A 20476-nucleotide genomic window follows, 5' to 3' on the forward strand; every position below is an offset into this window, starting at 1 on the left:
TGGTACCTACAAACCCTTGACATCCCCACTCCTCTGTCTGATAAAGATTGTACCATTGTGCACCCCATCCCCTCCAGGTCCGATACCACCTGGAACAAATGAGCAGCTAAAGACTCTTCCTTATCTTGTTTCTGCTTTTCCTTAATACATTTTGTTGTAATGTTTTGTTTTGTTTTGTTTTGTTTTTTCCCCAGTTTGATTTAAAGACTGTGAAGCTGGGCTCCAGTCCTTCTGCCTTGGGAGGAGTTACTGGCCTGATTGTGTCTCAGGGCAAGGGGAGTTCTCTGATGTGCTTCCACCCTGTAGATATACTGGGTACTTGTTTTCCTCCTTTAGCTATACTGGTCTGTGCTTTCACCCTCTGCTCTATCTTTTCCTTTTTATTATTTATTTCCCCTTTTCCAGGACTTTCTGAAAAAAAATAAATAATAATTAAAAAAATTGCTGGAACTTGATAACGTAGCTTCTAGTTTGGAGGTAAACTTTACCTCTGCCCAAGAAATCATATCTTTTTTTCTATTTTCTGGAATACTTTTGGTGACATGTTAACATCAACGATGCCTGTCTTTTTGAAGCCAGAATCTCAAGTGTGGTTTAAGAGCACAAATCGCTACAGCAAAACAAAATGCAGCTACTTTACATAGTGTTAAATAACAGATGCTGTGACCGCACGACCTTTCAGCAAGACACATGGCTGTTCCTCATTTGGGATGGACAAACTGCTATAAAATTGAAGCAATAACTCTGTGGCAGGGGGGGAAAGGGGGCATGCCATGATCTGAAGCCTAAAAGCACATTTACAGCTTAATCAATGGTCTAGAAGGAAAAGACACATTTTTCAGTGTCTTTGTACTTTGCCTTCAGTGGGTGTCTACTGGAAGATTAAAGCTTTTGTGGTCACTTTTGGAGAAGCAATTTAGCTGCTTTTGAGAAAGTAAAGAATAAAACCAAAATGGGTTGGGTCTATGCCAAGGTTTCCTGTGCTTACTACTGTTTGTAAGGTAAGTTGGGGAGGAGTTCAGTCTAATGACAGGATGTGACAGTAGATACACATCTACTAGTACAGTACTAGTAAGTTTTTTATGAAGGGTCTAATATTTTACTTCCAGAAATTCCAGATTCTGACAAACCCCGTCACATTCAGTGGCACTTTTAGGCTCAGACAGGGAGATTAAAACCATCCTTGTAATCCAATACAGTTCTACCTGAGAACTTGCCTTCTAAACACAACACATACCAAAGAAAGAATATTCTTCTGCTGAAGTTAATGTCATCCGTCTCACCCTACTGACAAAATAATTCCTCCTGCTGGTTCTGAGTATACAGGAAAAAAAAACCTTTCAACACAAAATAGCCCCTATTTCATTTGGAGCAGAGGGATTGCAGCAGCCCAGCTCAACATCCTGGCTCATCAGTCCTGCTGCTGCAATTCACATCCCAATTTTATCTGTACCAGAGGCTTCTCTGACAGCAAGGGGATCACAGGCTCAGGGATCAGAATGACCAAACCCACATCTCAGGCTTTTCACAGACTACCCTTTCTGGTATTCCCTATAGAAATAACCTATTACCTATAGGTATACCTTATTCCCCAAGCATTAAGGACGAGGATTTCCCATAAAACAATCTAGAAGAGGCAGAGAAAATGACTATGAATCCTTGAATGTGCCATCTTTTTTTACAGACCTGTGCTGTTGCGTCAACGCAGTAGACCCACAGACATGGTCCAACACGACTGTACTATTCCAACAAACAAAAGGAGATTCTTGTGGGTGTAGAAAACCCATTTGGCTCATTTCAGAGACTTAAATATTATTTAACTCACTGTTAACTGAAGCTGTATTCTGAGCAAAAGCATGATTCTCCATAAGAGAATTGAGCGAAAGATTAAGTGGAATGTGTATATGGAAGACAGGATTGGACAAGGGAGGAAAATGGAGGAAAAGTGTTATTCTGGTCTAGGCTTGAATGGAAAGAATATTCAGAGAGGATTTCTTCTTTCAAAAGGTAAAGGGACTTGATAATCTGGGGAGTCACTACTAGGGCAGGTTGGTACCATGGGTGGCTGAGATTGGGGTGCGGACACGTACGGTTACAGGCAGAGGAATCTCCAGCAATGCGATAGTGATGTAGGCTGTCAGCGTGATCTCGTCATTCACTCCACCCTGCGGGGAACCACAAAAGTAGATGTTGATCCCACACAACACCACTGGCTTCTCCCTATCTACATCCTGCAGGGACAAATTCTTCCTATCTTCCTTCTTATACTAAGTCCTTCAGAAGCTGCTGTTGGCTTCTTCCTGCTTCTGTGACAACTCACGTATTTAACTCTCCCTCCTCCCCAATCCCCAATAGCTCTGTTGGTCCCATCTGACTTATGGTCAAGTTCCAGCCTGACAAAACCTATGTGGAGCCACATTACCTTCATGGCGTTGTTCAGGAGTGTCCCAGAACTGCGGAAACAGCCGTTCTCCTTCTGCTTTTGAGTGAGCCAGACCAAAGCATCCTGGATGTGCTTCTCATCTATGAAGATGTGAGGCCGGGCCTGGGCAAAGGACTTGAGGACAAAGGCTGTGAGCCTGAAAGGGACAGAGGGAACTGAGGCATCCTGAGCAGGTCTTGTATCCATCATCACAAGGCAGAGGGCCCATGTGGACATCACTGTTCTGGAGGAAAGCAGTAGAGGCTACAGGACTGGATCACAGGGGTCTGGTTAGAAACTTTGCTAGCTTAGAGACTCAGTGAGATAGGTACCAATGGTACGTGGAGCCTGTCATTCACAGCCCTGAGGGCTGCCTCTAGGTGGGCAGCGGCACTCTGAGGTTTCATCAGCATCTTCTGCTAACAAGAATTAGCTAAGGGCATCCTGCAGGTCACCCTCACTTGAGCTAAACAAGGGTGTCAGGGAAGGTAAGTAGCTAGCAGTGCAGCACTGTAAACCTAAAAGGCATCTCCCTTAGCATCCTTCCCTCTCCATTATCCCACATGATTATCCTATGATGCCAGGATTATAATTTCATCTCCATTTCAACCTCCACAATGATCAAGCAGAAGAGAACACTGAGGAAAAGGAGAGCATGAAAAAGAGAAATGAAAAGCCAGTGGTGCTGAATTCTTACCAGGTATTCCCAACTTGCCCATAACGGGGCCCAAAGGTGCTGTAAGAACCATCCCAGTGTTTGTAGTTCAATTGCCTTTGATACCCTGAAATAGAGAGTGGATGAATATTTTAGTTGTCATAGTACTTTGCAAGGAGTCATGCCAAGGAGATGCAGCAGACATGGGACACAGTGTCTCCCTTCATATGGCACAAGTGTGAGCTACTGGTCAGTGTCACAATGGAGGTTCAGGCAAAGCTACAGCTCCAAGTACCTCCATCCTTGTGCTCTTCTTTTCTTGGAAAACACCTGGAAACTGGATATCTACAGTCATAGCCACTCTCTGCCCTAGACTTGATGAGGAGAAGTAAATGTATCCCAGACCTGAGACGAATGGGAAAATGGTTCCCAGAGAACTGAATACAAAGGTGAGCCCAGCACAGGACCCATGCAGGAAACAGGATCATTTTCATTGGAGGAAGTGAAATTTTTCTGCGAAATAACTGAGTAAAACCAGTCCCTCGTTATTCAGCAGAGACCTACCATGTCTGTATGGATTGGTGTTATGTCTGCCAACATATCGTAGCTAGTGAGTTAAAATTCTGTCCTAGTTGAAGGTGAGTGACACTTTCTAGGTCTTAATCCTAAGGAAGGTCCGTGATCTACATAAGCAGCTGCCATGATTAATGGTTGCAGCGAGATTTAGGTATTTCATATATCCCTTTTCGTACAGAGAGAACACTCTGAGTTATTGCCAGTTGTGGACTTTTTCTATGTTCCTGTTTGGGTGGTGTCCCCTCTCACCCTGCACCTCCAACTAAGTGCCAAGAAACGTGTAGATGTAGCACTCAGGGACATGGGTTAGTGGGCATGGTGGTGATGACTTGACGGTTGGACTGGATGATCTTAGAGATCTTTTCCAACCTTAATGATTCTGTGATTCCTTCTCTTATGAATATTGTATTATACACACCTGACCTACCACATGTTCCCGTAATGCAACAGGACAACCTCCCCCAGATCATACATGACAGTGGCCAGTGAAAGGGTTCTCAGGCATTGGAACAGGCTACCTAGAGAAGTGGTTGAGTCTCCATCCCTGCAGGGAGTTAAAAGCCAGGTAGATGAGGTGCTCAGAGATCTGGTTTAGTAGTGGACAGGTATGGTTAGACTTGATGATCTCAAAGGTCTTTTCCAACCAAACGATTCTATGGTTCTATAATACTGTCCTTATCCAGTTTCCAAGGGGAGGAATGAACAAAGCAGCAAAAGCCGTGTCCCAGCTCACCGCTCACTAAGTATCCGATGGCCTTGGATTTGACCTCCTCACTCAGCTGCCCTGTCTTGTTCAGATAGTCCAGGACGTAGATGTTGGGTGCAAACAGGACCATGTTCTGCTCCCCACAGCCGAAGGGCATCTGGAGGAGCTGGTGCAGGTTCTGCATGGCAGTGCCCATGATGTCACCTGGAGAATGGAACAATTTCCAGTGTAAATTAGCACAGGTCAGGGCTTGCCAGTAGACTGAGCACAGCCTGAAGAAACGTGGCAATGTTTCAAAATATCATGTGACAGTTAAGGAATGCTTCACTTACCCAGCACTGAGAAATATGCTCTGGCTGAGCCATCCACCACAGCCTCTGGGAGAACCAAGGAGACTGGCTCCGACATTGGCTTTTCTGGGATGAAAAACAGATCAGTTTGGTTACAATCCCAGATATATCTCCATGCAAGGGTAGCAGCTAAGAGGGTGAGGCACCATCCGCTGCACAGGGGTTTCCTGCCTTCAACAAATCCATTTTGTCTGTAATTTTGGGGAAGCTTCCCGTCCTTCAAATGTTGTGTTGGGCCTGCAGTACCCTCACACACAGACTGTCACAGGCTTCTACGTGACACTATCAGCTAGCCTTGACTGACAAACACACTTTCCAGCCTATTTTTTCTGGCCTTTTCTGTTTTGGTGGGCAGACCTGGCCCACTGCAGAGTCTGCTTTGTGATTTTACACCCATTGCATGAAAGATATTAGATGTTTAACTATTAATTCCCAAATATTCTCTCCCTACAGGGATCTGTCCAGATTCGGTTCCTAAGAGATATGCTTCTGCCTCTGTGATTGAAGGGACTATGACAGCCTCAACTCTTCTCCTTTAGGAAGAATCAGTTTCACTACCAGTTGGACATACATATAGTTTGTTCAATTTTACCAGATCCCTACACTTTTCTTCTCAGAGCGGAGCATTCACACACCTCGTCTTCTCTCTTTGTCTTTAGTCTCTTCCTCAGCAAGGAAAGTCTTAGAAAGGAAAAGGCTCTTACCAGATGCACAGAGCACAGAGTTGTAGGTAGTTTCCACCTCAGTCCCTTCCGGCTTGGGGGAAAAAGCAAGAAAAAAAGTAAAAAATGAGTAAGTAACAACAACAAAAAAGAAAAGGAAGAAATATCAAGAGGGAAACTAAAAGGGACTCTAAGAAAATTAAATACTCATAAATTTTCCTATGGTTATTATTTCAGTATACCAAAAAGTCTTTAGAAATTGCTTACAAAGCTTTTTCCTCCGTGTGCTAAACTGAGGATAGTTGAGGACTGTAACATACAGGCTAATTACAAACATGGAATTTCATACATGTGATTTCCTTTCTTATTCCTGAGAGAGGCCCTGCAGCTTCAGAGGTTCTGATGCAGATAACATGCAAGATGATGTCACCAACAGCGTTAATAGAGTCACAGGGCCCTGTCTCCCAAGGTGGACCCACCTTGGCCCAGTCTAGCAGAACTCTTCAGACTGTGATGATGGCCAAGTGCCTGGGACACCACTAGGATATGTATGCAAGAGCTTTTAGAGCACTCCAATGCACCCGCACGTGATGCATGACAACACCCCAAATTTAAATATATGCCACAGTCAACTGGTGATTATATCCCTCTGCTTCAAAAACCTCTATCCTAGTTTTTGAAGTCAGCAAATAAGCCCTGTTTTCTGTTGAGCTGGTCAAAAACATTCTACATAAAACTCAGGAGTCAAATATTTAGTAGAAAACATATTTTGTCACAGTTTATTTCAGTGAGATCCTCACATCAGTTTTTTTAACCTCCAATTAGGAGAGTTCCCATTGCTTCATTACTAGTTCCCAACTTTTGCCAGCTGAAAATTTTTTTCCACAATGATATTACCTTCACTTTCTCACACAGTTAAAACACATTGTTCTCATTCTTCAGTATGAAAAGACAGGGAAAGATTAAAAGAGTAGGGGGAAAAAAAGAAAAAAAAAAGAAACAGCTTTTAGGATAAACTCTGACAGAGCCAAATGATTCTGTTTGAAAAGGCACCTTCTCGTGTGTTTCGGTATGTCATTCTGAATTGCAATGAAATGAAAAGTCCATTGTTTTGCTTGATTTTGAACATTCCATCAGGAAATTAAAACATACAAACTATAAACTATTTGAAAGGTTTTCCTTTCCAGCTGAGAAATTCCTGAGTGGAAAAAAAAAACAACCCAAAACCCCATCCTGTTTCCCAACTAGCTCTCAGCAAGGCTTGGGTTCCTGAGGGGCAAGACGACACCCCATGGGCTCTGGCACACTCCCAGCTCCACCCCTGCTCATTAATTGTTCAGCCGTGGATGCTAATCTCTCATTCTATCCAGTCAGGGCTTGCTGTAGATTAATTACCTCATTACAATAACAGGACAAGACCAGTAATCTCTCAGACACCCTGACAAAAGTAATTTTAATGCTTGTTCAGTTATTTTCACTCCCCCGTCATCTGGGAGAAATGACTTTACAACTCTGATCTTCCAGTATCTTCAAAGAATAAAGTCTTATTCCTGAAGGCACATATAAAATTAGGAAGTTTTCCTGAAATGTTAAACAGTTATTCGTGCCCTGATATACAAAATGAACTATGCAATCAAATTCACTTGCAAATAAGTGAAATTATATACATAAAAAACCCCTAACAGATAGTATTGTTGTTTCCTCATTAACATTCAGGTTAGCAAAACATTTTCTGATGTTACATATTACACGAATCCTAGTTCTGCCTTACTGAAAATTGGAATTTCTGCAATGTAAGGAGGAGTTGCAATGCCATATATTACTCCTGACTTAATTTTGTTAAATATGATTATTCCTTCCTGTCATGCATAAGATTGACAATATTATGATGTATGATATAGATTTCACTATACAACAAGCTGGTACTCTTTGTTTGATATTAATCATAGAATCATAGGATGGTTAGGGTTGGAAGGGACCTTAAAGATCATCTAGTTCTAAGCCCAGATCATCTAGTTCCAACCCCACTATGGGTTACTTTGTGGATTAATTTTATGACTGGCTATTTATCATGGGAAAAGCTGTGGTTTTATCATTGCAAAACACGGCTTCAGAAAAACAAATGTAAAAAAAAAAGAATGCAACAATAAAAAAATTAGTTCATAGTGTTTTGAACATTCTTAAGAGTATGAGCAAAACAATTAAAAAAAAATGATGGTCATTTTTGGGGGGAATATTTGTAGATTGTGGTGACCATTCCATATTCCAGAATACTGGCCATGTACTGGAGGAGATGCGTAAGGTTACTGGCAAATCTTCCATTTACAACCGATCTCTGTGATTTATTGCAGGTAAAACCAAGGAGTTCTTGTTTATCTCCCTGATGATGTGTCTGTTGTTATTACCTGGCATATTATTTCTGTCCCACTAGGTAATGTAATGTCCTTACTATGAGATGGCAACATTATGAGTTACGGGCTCTCTTGGCCTGGGTGAGATTTATCAATGCTTCTTTTATAAAAGCGTGCGGAATAGGAGTCACACAAGCCATTAGTGCTGCTATCATGGCTACACCAGAAAACCTTCATCATACAGTGACTGTTGCTGTGGAGCGTGAAATTATTATTCTTATTTTTCTGTACCACCAAACTCAGCAGCCCACATACCTCCACCAGCAGCTGTCTGATGACCGTGTCCTTCCTCCCTTTCTCAGGGGTCTCCACGATGGCGTTCCCACAGGGCTGCTGGTTCTGCAGGGCCTCAGTGCTCACCGAGAACTCCACCTGCCCTGGAGGAAACGGGTCAGCCAGCCCAAACCAGGAAAATCTGGGTTTGCGTTTGGGTTGGACACTCTCTGGTGTGTTACAGAGAAGCTTTTCCAAGAGGAGAATTAAACTCGAGATAGTGTTTTATCTTGATCCGGCTGCAGCCTTCCAGGCCACCTCCTTTGTGATAGCCACCCGAGCAGATGTTAGTCCATTAGTAAAACAAGTAGTGGAGGGGTAGGTCTTGTAAATCATAGAATGGTTTGGTTTGGAAGGTACCTTTGAAGATCATCTAGTCCAACCCCACCCCTGCCATAGGGGACATCTTTCCCTGGATCAGGTTACTCAAAGCTCTGTTCAACTTGACCTCGAGCACTTCCAGTGATGGGACATACACAGCTTCACTGGGCAACCTGTGCCAGTGTCTCACCACCCTCATTATAAAAAAAATTCTTCCTTATGTCCAATCTAAACCTACCCTTTTCCAGATTAAAACTGTTGCCTCTTGACCTGTCACTAAAAACCCTGGTAAAAAGTCTCTCTGTCTTTCTTATGAGCCCTCTTTATAGGTGGAAAATCCACAGTGAAGGCTCCCCAGAACCTTCTTCAGGCTGAACATTCCCAACTCTCTCAGCTTTTCTTCACAGGAGAGGTGTTCCTCTTCCCTGACCATTTTCTGTGGCTCTCCTTTGGACTTGCTCTAAAAGCTCCACGTCTTTCTTGTACTGGGGGCCCCAGCACTGGAGGCAGCACTGCAGGTGGGGTCTCAGGAGAGCGGAGCAGAGGGGCAGAATCCCCTCCCTCGACCTGCTGCCCACGCTGCTCTGGGTGCAGCCCAGGACATGGTTATTGGCCTCTGGGCTGCCAGCGCACGTTGCTGGCTCATGTCCCATTTTTTATCCACCAGTATCCCCAAGTTCCAAACAGTTTGTTCTGGGAGGCTTCAGAGACAGCAAGCTTTGATCAAAATATTTCAGTCCCAGTCACATTAAGCTAAGACATTCTCAGCTCGGCAATAGGAATGTCCGAGTGCTTTGCATGCATGAAGGGCATTTGTGATTTCTATTCAAATGTTAAGAAAACAATGGCCCATAACACTACAATAGTTTGTTTAGGACCTAGAAACTGCACCCCAGTGTAGTGTCTCAGCCTCAGAGTTGGACTTCTCACTTCTGGCATAACCAAGATCCTTCCAGATAGATTTGGAGTCACCTAGCACCTCACACCAAAGATCTGATGTCACAGAATCACAGAATTGCCTAGATTGGAAAAGACTTTTAAGATCATGGAGTCGGAGTCTGGAGCACAAGTGTGCTGAGTTGACAGCTGAGGGAACTGAGGTTGTTGAGCCCGGAGAAAAGGAGGCTGAGGGGAGACCTTGTGGCTCTGTCCAAGTCCCTGCAAGGAGGGTGTAGAGAGGTGGGGGTGGTTCTGTTCAACCAAGGACCAAGTGACAGGACAAGAGGAAATGGCCTGAAGTTGCACCAGGGGAGGTTTAGATTGGATTTGAGGAAAAATTTATTTCCTGAAAGGGTTCTCAGGCACTGAAATGGGCTATGAAGGGAAATGGTTGTCACCATCCCTGGAGGTATGTAGAAGATGGGTAGATGGGGTGCTCAGAGATATGGTTTAGTAGTGGACAGGTACAGTTGGATTCCACGATCTCAAAGGTCTTTTCTAAACAAGCAATTCTATGATTTTATGATAAATGGCCATATGTCAAAGATCTGTTTTACAGTTTATATCATCAGATGACCATGAAATTAGATCTAAACAGAAACAAGTCCACCAAGAAATGCCCTCAAGTTGTGCCAAGGGCAGTTGAGATTGGATGTGAGGAAGAATTTCTTTTCTTAAAGGGTTCTCAGGCATTGGAAGGGGTTGCCCAGGGCAGTGGTGGAGTCCCCATCCCTGGAGGGATTGAAGAGTCGTCTAGACATAGTGCTGAGGGACATGGTGTCAGCTACAGATTCTGATCCCAGTATTTTCTTGTTGTCTGGCCTCTTACCTAGAGATCTTGGTGTTACTGCCCAAGCCACAGTTTTCCTTTCATTCACGCAGACGCAGTGGGATTCTTCCTGGTTCTCCACTGGTGCAGCCAGGAAATGAGTAGATTCAGCCAGAGACACGCTGACCTGCCGGTTGTACAGAGAGGTGTCATGGAACTGTGGAGAAGCTGGGGTTAGTGGAGACATGGAAATGGGTAATGGAGCTGGTTATATGGTGGGACTGAGAACCTTATGGACATTGTGGAGCAAGAACTGAGTGATAAAGCGGGGAAAGAGAGAGATGTGTACAACTGTAAGTGGTTGGGGAGGTAAGTGGAGAGAACAGGATGTGTATCTTTGGAAAGGAAATTGGTTCTGGGAAAATGGAGAGCATGGACAAGTTGTGTGAGTAAAGGCAAAGCAATGACTTCAAACTTAGCCATGATTTAAAGACATCCCTCATGACTAGTTGGGTGAAGAGGTAAAACACTAGCAGTGGGAAAGCTAGTAAGGGAACAAGGGAGGGTAGAATAAGGAACCTGAAAGTAGGAAACAAAACGGGACAGGGAAATACATGACAGTGCATTGGAATGGCTGGATCAGTGCTCCTCCTTGTTTCAGCTTCATTCCTTTTAGAATAAAACCCTGTATTTATTAAAAAAAATGAGCAAAGGTGATAGAGATTTTGTTCAAATCACCTCACAAATTCTCTCTTGTCTCTTCTGTTAGTGAAAGAATGCAGATGAGAATAGTGAAGGTATATAGCTCTGTTCAGTGTCTTAGGGACAGGTGAAATAAATCATAGAATAGAGTCATAGAATCCCAAACTGGTTTGGGTTGGAAGGGACCTTAAAGCTCATCCAGCCCCAACCCCCCTGCCATCAGCAGGGACACCTTCCACTAGACCAGGTTGCTCAAAGCCTCATCCAACCTGGCCTTGAACACTTCCAGGGAGGGGGCATCCACAGCTTCTCTGGGCAACCTGTTCCATTGTCTGACCACCCTCACAGTGAAGAATTTCTTCCTAATATCTAATCTAAACCTACCCTTTTTACCCTCTTCCAGCAGATCTGGAATGATAACCTTGTGAGAGGTTTATATGAGATGAGACTAAAGGCTGAACACAGGTATCCACCCTGGAGGACCTGGAGTTTCCATGATGCTGTGGATGACCCAAGTTTAATATTTCTATAGGACAATGACGTAAATCTGTGATGACAAGGCCAAGGGCCTCAGCAGCAGAGCTTTAGGTTACGAATTAAATGCAGCTTTCAAAAGTTTGTCGGAAAACCATATTCCCCCTTCATTAAATAGACCAAGAATTCCTACATACGCACACCTATATGAAATTATAGTCAGAGATCCATCATCTGGCTTGGGAAACCATGTTCTAAGTGGTCCATGGTAGCCTTCCCTAATCTGTCAGACTGAGCAAAGTTCTGAATGTCTCTTACCCTGATGCAGGCAGTCAGGTAGTTGAAGACGGTGGCTTTCAGCGTGAAGGACTCACCACGCACCACAGAGTAGGGCAGGGTGAGCTCTACAAAGAAGGGCTGGAAGGCTCTGAGGGACACTGTTGGGGACAGGCCAAAGCCCCTGTCTGCCGAAGTGCAGAAGGCATTGGCTTTCCACTCGGTGATGGTGTCAGGGATGGTCACATCTAGATCAGCTTTTCCCTCAGAGCTGGTGAGGAAAGGAGAACAAAATTTCAGTTACATTCTAGTGATCATTTGTGTTTTTCTCAGCCTACTGAAAAACACCTGCTGACATCAAACTCCTGACCAGTTGGGATATGGACACTGGCTTTTGCATGTCTCCCCAAAACATCCTATACTTAGTGAGAGGGCTACTCCTAGTAGACAGAGGGATTTTTCAAGGTCACTGATACTTCCATTATGGCTTAAATATTTTCTGAGGTTTTGCCCCAGTGACCACACTCTACATTCCCATAAACACTTACTTCACAGGAACTATGTCCCAGATCCATGTCTCAGGGAAGTACTTCCGAACAGTCTCCACAGGATGGCCAGCAACCAAAGTTTCTGTCATTTCATAGTCCAAATCTTCAAGCATATTCAATGCAGTGACTAGCAAAGTTGTTCAAGGACAGGAAGAAAGAAGAAGACATGTCAAACTCCATTCTAAATCAGGAGGATAATTTAGTTCCATGTAGTGGTTATACTTAACTAAAATTTTAAAATTGAAAGAACAGCTTTGAAACCTTGGCCACTGTATTTCTCTGTTGTCATCTCAATATTTCATTTTTTTCTAATGTTCCTTCCTCTTCTTACAGAGATTGGATGGGGCTGAGCATTCTTCCCCCGTTGCCAGCAAACCCAGAAGTGCCAAAAGAGCCATATATGACAATGTTATTGAGGGTACATTTCTATTGCAACACAGAGTTAAATGTGGAACTTACTGCCTCCAGATATTACAGTTGCACAGAATTTATTCAATTTGGTTGAAGAATTGATTATGTTTATACATGACCAGAAACAGAAGCCACATTTAGCCCTCCCCTCCTCCATCTAAGATTCTTTTCAGGTGAATATGGGTCTTTACATCTCTGGCCATTCAGTTCCAGAACAGGGAGATGCTTTCTCACAGTGTTGCATAGTGTTGACTTTTATGAAAGGCTTTCCATCAGACTTAGAAGACTTTACATCTTCTCAAAACAGCCAACTGGCTCAGGCCATGCTCCAAAGACAAATCCTTTATTTCAAAACCAAAGATCTGATCTGTTGTGAACAGAAGGCTAGAAGCTATCATAGAATCATAGAAAGCTGCGAGTTGACAAGAGAATGCAGTCTGCCTGGTGTAATTAATATTCAAAGAAGTAGAGAGAAGGTAAGAAGCAAGGTGGCAAATGTTAGGTAGTTGTGTGAGAGGTAAAATGAAGCATGTATTCTTACTAGAACTACTGTAACTCCTTTCCATCATATGTCCTGAGTAATCCTGGCAGATTTCAGGCTTATGGATCTTGCTGCTAGTGAAGACTTTTAAGCCCAATTCCTAGTAAAGAAAGAAAAAGAAGAGCAAAAATTATGCAAACACAGTTCTGAAAAGAAACTATTTCTGGTATGTCAAAAGGAGATACTTACATACTTATGTGTGCTATTGATCAGAATAAAAAAGGCTTGTATATAAGTGCCAGATAGACTGGTTCAACCCAGATGTTGAGGCTTTATCATGTTATACTCATAGAAGGGCTAAATCTTGGCATGATCAGATGGAAAGATAAGGCCACAGGTTTACCTTGGGGACACCTACCTGGGTAAAAATTACATGTGTGAAAAGCATTAGATTAAGGGTACACAAAACATTTTGTGCAAGACTCTTTAGAGGGTATAGGTGTGTTTGTGGGTTATCAAAGTAACTGGCACTTTATTAAAGACCTGTCTATACCAGATAGAGAGAGAACATGCACAAATGAGAAAGGGTTTATAATATTATGGTACCAGGGGTCACATCTCAGGACTGTTTTCATACTTGATGCCATTCATGGATATCTCTACTAGCAGTGAGAAGACTCTTCAAAGTTTCATGGTTCAGAGAAGCACTCAGGTACCAACGATGGGCTACAGAGATGCAGGGCCTGGGCCTGGTTGTTGATTTGCATACAAAAATGAGCAAGCTCAAACCAAAGCTCACTTAAAAAAACCTCTCAGGACGGGGAGGGAAGAGGAGAGGAGATTGTATTCCAAAATGGATTAACAAATTAAAACAAAAGGCTGGAGCTTACTTTGAGAATGTCATAGGCATCCCCTTCACCATCAGGAGAAATGGGTATGTAGACGAATCCATTTAATAATATGTTGTCAAGTGACACACAAGGGTTTACGTTGTCTTCTTCCAGGTAGTAGTCCTTGAAGCTATAACCTCGGATTTCCTTCAGTGGGAGAAGATCATACACCTGGGGAAACGACCAGGGAAAAATGTGTCAGGTCAGCACTTACAGGAACATAGACACTAGTTAACACTCCTTTGATAAAAGCCAACTTCTAAAAAACAACTGTAGTGAATGCAGCTATAAAAATCCATGGCCCTGTGTCCATGATGGTGTTAATTGTAATTGAAGGAATGGTTTGTTGTTGTACTTGCTCATTACCAGAAGGAACCAAGACTTACAGAGCTGGGAGAGAGCTCATCTTCAGGTTTCATGAGGAGAACGCTTTTGTCCACAGCACGGAGGGCACACAGGGACCTTGGTGAGGCATGGAGTTGCAAGCGTGTGTTGGAGGCAGGAAGACCTTCCTTGGGTTCAAAATTCAGTCTGACCTGCAACCCGAAAAGGAAGTTAAAGCAGTCACTTTTCCTGTTCATGCTGCTATGTTGAAGCATCTAGCCTTGTCAACTGAGCTCTGCTAGTGCCTTGCAGCTCTTCTAATATAATATATTCAGCTTTGATCAATGTAATTAATAATGCCACTGATTCTCTTTCTTATTCTGCCTTGCTTCAGTTTTTATGGTTACAGTGTTGTAACTTCTGGATTTTCAGTCACTAATCCTCAGTCAATAACTGGTCAGACCATTTCGTAAACCCATTGTGAATTTTGACTCCATTCTAGAACTGATAACTAAACATGAGTTGCATCAAACCTGACTTATACTCACTTTATTGGGGAGGCAACTTTCAACCTGGAAATCTGCTGAACTGGCGATGACTTCCCCACTGGGTGAAGTGGTATACACAAGCATCCGTGCCAGGGGAGCAATTGCTGACTCAACAGGGAAGGTCAACTGAAATGTCCCATAATCTAACAGAGAGAAAGAAGGCTAAGCAACATGCAAGAAGTTCCAGTATATGCATTTGCCTTCCTCAGATAAAAAGGTCACATTCAGTCATGCTGAACACTTTTTGTTAGCAGAGGCAGGAATACTGATACATGACTGAAGTCTATGGCTGTTGCTGAAGACACCTGCATTCAAACAGTGATCATGTAATAGCCAAATGAGATGAGTTTGGTGGGCCTCAACATGTCTTCTAGATTCTCCCCAGTTAACATTTGGCATAATTTTTTGATGTTCCCAACCCCTTTCTTCCTCCAGCTCGAAGATCTTCTGCAGTCTACAAAAAAAATACATGAGGGAAAAACCATAGAAATAAGGGACTGTTGTAAGGGGTGGCAGCAGTCAAGATTGCAGAGTGGTTGAAAGAATAACTTTGCCAAGTTACTGCTAAGCAACCATTTAGCTGGAACACCAAGCTATTGCTGCAACTACAGTGGAAATTGCCCCTCTATGTTGAAAGGCTCTTCCTAGGCCTGAGCTTCACCTCACAATCTGAACAAAGGCAATGACAGAAAATCTCTTGTTATGAACCAGAGCGTTAGTACTACTAGAGAGGATGCAGAACTTCCTATGAACATGGAGCACACAAGATCTTTTAATTCCATATACAGTTTATACCCGCTGCAGTGCAACTCCTTCTCATAGACTTCCAAAATGTCTCCCTGGTCTCTTAGAACCATAGAATGATTTGAGTTGGAAGGGACCTTAAAGCTCATCCAGTCCCAACCCCCCTGCCATCAGCAGGGACACCTTCCACTAGACCAGGTTGCTCAAAGCCTTATCCAACCTGGCCTTCAACACTTCCAGGGAGGAGCATCCACAGCTTCTCTGCCCAACCTGGGCCAGTGTCTGACCACCCTCACACCAAAGAATTTCTTCCTCACATCTCATCTCCATCTCAAATCTGAGAAAACAAAACTAACCCAAGCCATTTCATTTAATAATATTTAATTTTGAAAACACATTTCAATTCAAACCTTAAATGTTTGAATGGAAATAATTTCTCTACATTCCCCCTGTCCCCATATTACCATTAGAGACGCTAAAAATGCATAGTTCTCACCATCTCCAGGATTCACAGTCAGATCATGGGTGTCTGCTAACATAATGTCTCCCTTGGCCATCACCTGCGTGACAAAGAAACCTTCCTTTAATTGCTGCTACTGGTGTTGAAGGGAAGGAGAATGAATGTTCACTGGGTTAACTGGAGGGTGTGAGTGTGAATAGCACTGCCAGCCGTGAGCAAAACCAAGAAGATATTAAGCAAGTGCCAGACAGGAATTTACTGTGTCTTTGGACCAATGTTTCATCACTGGTCAGACCTGGCTTCCCTTTTGTACTTATTCTATATATAGATCAAGTTCAAATGCACTTTGCCTCTGAGCACAGAAAAGTTTTGAGGGACATATGCACGTTTGGAACAGTTTGGAACAGATTGATGAGCAAAAGTTCTCCTCACTCCACTCTCAGTAGCATTGTGAAACAGTCTGGAGAAAAAAATAATCAGGATTAGTTTCGTAACTCACATAGAGTTGGAATAAAAGAGCACAGGCTGTAAATAAGAAGAGCTTGGATAAGGTACATGAAGTCAGGCAGTAAGCAACAGCCTGAATGCGAGCTGTAATTCCCTCATTTCTAGAAAAAGTTTCCTTTTTCGTAACCAAAAATGCCCTTTATACAACTACTTTCCCTGTAGGATATCTATTCCACAGCACCATATTTTAATTCCAAGGTGTGGGATCCACACCTATAGAAATGTAAGTTCCCTCACTGTTTGTTTACCTGCTGTATGTATATACTTAAGACCAGTTCTCCCAGGCTACTGGGATAAACAGGAATCTCGTGCTTCAATTTATTGTTAGCAGTCTTGAAAATAAGCACCTGGACATCTCTACCAAGAACCTGGATATCTCTACCAGGTGCCTGGAAATAAGCACCTGGACTATCTCTACCTCTTTTTTGTAATCTCAGTCTAAGTAAGTTCCCCCGATGTTCTGTACAATCCATCAGAACAGGAGGGTCTGTTTCACTGATCTATTTTAGCTCTCCAAGGCTACTCTCATCTCTTCTGCTAGTGTCACGAAATGAGAAAACCAGAAAAACAAATTTAGAGGGAAAGAAGTTCTATCTGAATATGCGTCTGATTCTTCCTGTTCTCCCAAGCAGAACTGATAGATCATTTTTTAGTCACAGATGAATTAATTTGTCTTCTCTGCCCCCCAGATTGAATCAGTTCTCAATGCCAACATGTTATAGTCTGTTCCTCTCACCGTGGTATCCCAAACTTTCCATCATTGCCTGATATTCCACCTAAGCTCTAAGCTTACTGGTGCTGTAGAGGCATTGCTTTATTTTTCAGTGGTCAGATGACTACCAAAGGACAAAACTGAGTAGGACGCTGCTTTCCTCCTCATCTTTAATCTTCATGTTGTAGGATGCTGGTTTCTGAGCTGTGACTCTATATGAACCAGAATTTGGATTGGGGGAGACTGGGAGTGGAGTATTATGAAATGAGAGTCTTGGATGGCTGCACATAAGACAATGCTCTCTCCATCAACGTTTTCTTTCTCTTTTGTTCTTAATAAAAGATGTGCACCCTACCCATGTCTGCACACAGAAGACAACATGAGAAACATTATGGAAATTTGTTTTCACCCAGCTGCCACACGCCGCAGTTTCAGTTTCAAGCTCTCTCTCTCATGACTGGCTAAGGACTGACCATGTAGCAGTGTGGTGGTTGCTCATCATGCAAGGTAACTATATGTGCCACAGTGCCCTCTGGGGTCATAGATCAAAGTCACCACAAATAATTCTTACCAAATAGTAAATGACAATTTTCTTCTCCTCTCCCATGGCCTCTGGTGTGAAGATATAGTGCACCTGGATCTCTGTGGAGGAGCCACAACTTAATGTCTCAGGCTTTGGCTCAATTTTGAGGAAACTCTTACTGGGAGAGTAAAACCGACTTATTCTACGCATGGCATGCTCATATGAAGGTGTGATCCAGTCGCTGTCATAACAGTTCAGTTCGGGTTTATGATCAGCCTGATAAAGAAGAATAAAAAGTTCACAGCTGACCAAAACCAGGTAACAAATCACATGAAAGTCCACAGAAAAACTGGGTATGTTCTATATTTCCCACTCTTAGAAGGAGGTAGAAAACATGCACAGAAGACACAGAGAAGAGGTGACCTGCCAAGAAACTGGTTTTATCTTCTGGTTGGCAGAAAGACTGATAGCCCATGGATAGATATTTCCCCTGCAGATCAGAAAGACAGAGGCTCACCCCATTGCCTCTGCCCTGTCTCTGCCACTCACTCGGATTTCCAGGGAGGCTTGCGTGAAGGTGGTAGTGTCTATGGAAAACCAGGACTGTCCCTGCTCATCTGTAGTGTAATTCCCTCGGTATCTGTCTCCATCCACAGAAATCATGATGGTTTCATTGGCAATTGGAGCATCAGTGCCATCAACCAGTTTCACCTAACAGAGCAAAAACAAACTGCAGGTTTTAGACTAGAAACAGAAAACAATTCCTGAGTCTTAAAGCCTCTTCCCTCTTTTCCTCCTTGCCAGGCAGGACGTTGCTTACAGAGAACAAAAGATGTGCATGTGGAAATGTGTGTGGAGAGTCCCAAGTTATCCGAGGTAGCAACTGAGAAAAATCTCAGAAAAACAATCTGATTGGCCCAGGGAAATTATCTGTCAGAGCCTTAAGTTCCTCAATAGGTTTTAATTCCCCCTATCCAGCTTCACCAGGGACCTCCATCACATATCATCTGCCTCTTGGTTCAGGAACTCTAAGTTCAGGCTTGTGCCTTGCCCCAGTCCTTGGTTAAAGCTACACTGGAGGTAGACCTATGCCCAGCTCTTTCCCCTGCTGTTCTCATCTGGTTAACTGGACTCCCTTGGTTAAGCTCAGCTCTGACTCATCACCTCACATTGTCTGGTGATTGTTGGACTGTTGGTGGAACCTCTTACTGTCACTACTCCTGCTCTGCTCAGTCTGGTTGGGTACTGTGGGACTGTGCCCTTGTTGATGAGGTCACTACACTTACCTGTGTTGTGGACACCCTTTGCACTTGGATAATGTTCCCTTGTGGAATAGCCTACACTTGCTGCTCCCTGATGTTATTCTCAGAAGTTCCTTACCCTCCCAAAGAGTGGGATCCCTGGTCTGTACTGAGAATCCAGCAGGTCAAAGCTGATTTTGCTCATGATGGATGTGATTCCACAGGAGCCTGTTCCAGTCATCTCTATTCCTGAGAGAGAGCACAGTAAAGAAGAATTATTAATGAGTGGCAGCGTTTCTAGACACATCACTCCACTTTCCTCATCTTTGCCAGGCACTCCTGTTGCCCATCACTTTGCCATCTCCATGTGATACATACCTGTGCCGTCTTCTGTGATCTTGCCTTGTACATCAATGCTCATCTCATATCCCCTGCGCTGGAGCTGAAATATCTTGGTCCTTACTACACCAGAAACACATCCACGAGCATCTGCCTGAGCAGGGAATTGGAGAGAAAATTGGAATTCTTTGAACTGACTTGATGCCTTGCAGGACAGGAATAGATACCCCAAACCCAACATGCTTAACTTCTGTCACCAAATCCCGATCTTATGTTCTAGGGTTGTCTCCAAGACCAGAACTTGTTTACAAGTTCTGTTTCTTGGTGTTTCATCCACACATGTTCTGTCAGGTTCTTGACACTCAGTTCTCCAAGGCACACACTGGTTTCCTTGTTAACTCCCTCCTACCTTTGTTCTGTTTTAATTCCTGCTTATTCTGTTTTCTTCACTCTTTTCCTTCTTGCCTTTTCTCTTTACGCTGTGTTTAACCCATATACAACACCACCTTCTTGTTTTCTCTTCTTCTTCTTTGCTCTTTTCTCCCTACCATTCCCTCCCACAGTTACAAAATTCTCTGACAGATGCTTTTCTCAGTTTGGGGATCAACAGCAAGAACCTCACAGCTGCTAACTGGAGATTCATCATTAATTTCAATGGGGTCAAGATTCTAGCCATGGGGTTTTCTTCATCAGTTCTATTTCCAGTTTAATGACCCACCTCACAAGAATACCTTCCTCTGAGAACATCTGCTTTTCCTCAGAGTGCTCTCTCTGATGTCCTACTGTCTCCCAACAATGGCAGATTTGGCCTCCTTTAGACAACATTGCCTATTACCCATAAGAAAGACTCCCGCATTTTAATCTTGGGACTCACCTGCCTAGTGAATTCTTCACACACAGCTTCTGCTTCTTTTCCATAACAATTTGAAGCAGAATGGGAAAATTTCCGGCACACTTGGACATTCACCAAACCAGGAACAGGTTTCCCATAGGTGTACCTATAATCACAAAGTGTTAAACAGTATATTAGATGATGAGAAAATCAGTCAGAGTCACACTCAGACACATCTCCTTAAAGACCTCTGTGGATGACTTCCTAATATTTCTTCTTAAAGATTGACTAATCTGGTATTTTAATGATTCTCATGATTATTTTTCCACCATTTCCATGGTGAAATTCTTCATTAGAATCTGCTCTAGGTGGGAGGCCTC

The 20476-nt window shown here is 43.2% G+C and overlaps 1 protein-coding gene across 1 annotated transcript in view; it reads right to left on the reverse strand.

Moving 5' to 3' along the window:
* Positions 1-2056: 2056 nt before the first annotated feature.
* A2M (alpha-2-macroglobulin) overlaps positions 2057-20476 on the reverse strand; it is a gene marked incomplete at its 3' end in the record, with an annotated part of 20982 nt that continues 2562 nt past the window's right edge. The window contains exons 3-22 of the mRNA XM_010168821.2: positions 20139-20262; positions 19304-19418; positions 19065-19174; positions 18234-18395; positions 17733-17960; positions 15979-16042; positions 14739-14881; positions 14253-14402; positions 13867-14037; positions 13037-13136; positions 12085-12211; positions 11579-11807; positions 10145-10271; positions 8038-8159; positions 5414-5465; positions 4692-4775; positions 4387-4563; positions 3120-3204; positions 2423-2579; positions 2057-2165 (exon numbers count right to left, since the gene is read on the reverse strand). Coding sequence (XP_010167123.2) covers positions 2057-2165; positions 2423-2579; positions 3120-3204; positions 4387-4563; positions 4692-4775; positions 5414-5465; positions 8038-8159; positions 10145-10271; positions 11579-11807; positions 12085-12211; positions 13037-13136; positions 13867-14037; positions 14253-14402; positions 14739-14881; positions 15979-16042; positions 17733-17960; positions 18234-18395; positions 19065-19174; positions 19304-19418; positions 20139-20262 — 2636 coding nt within the window. The remainder of the gene's footprint in view (positions 2166-2422; positions 2580-3119; positions 3205-4386; positions 4564-4691; positions 4776-5413; positions 5466-8037; positions 8160-10144; positions 10272-11578; positions 11808-12084; positions 12212-13036; positions 13137-13866; positions 14038-14252; positions 14403-14738; positions 14882-15978; positions 16043-17732; positions 17961-18233; positions 18396-19064; positions 19175-19303; positions 19419-20138; positions 20263-20476) is intronic.

The sequence above is a fragment of the Antrostomus carolinensis genome, unplaced genomic scaffold, assembly GCF_000700745.2.
Source record: "Antrostomus carolinensis isolate BGI_N321 unplaced genomic scaffold, ASM70074v2 scaffold4645, whole genome shotgun sequence".
NCBI classification, from domain to species: Eukaryota; Metazoa; Chordata; class Aves; order Caprimulgiformes; family Caprimulgidae; genus Antrostomus; species Antrostomus carolinensis.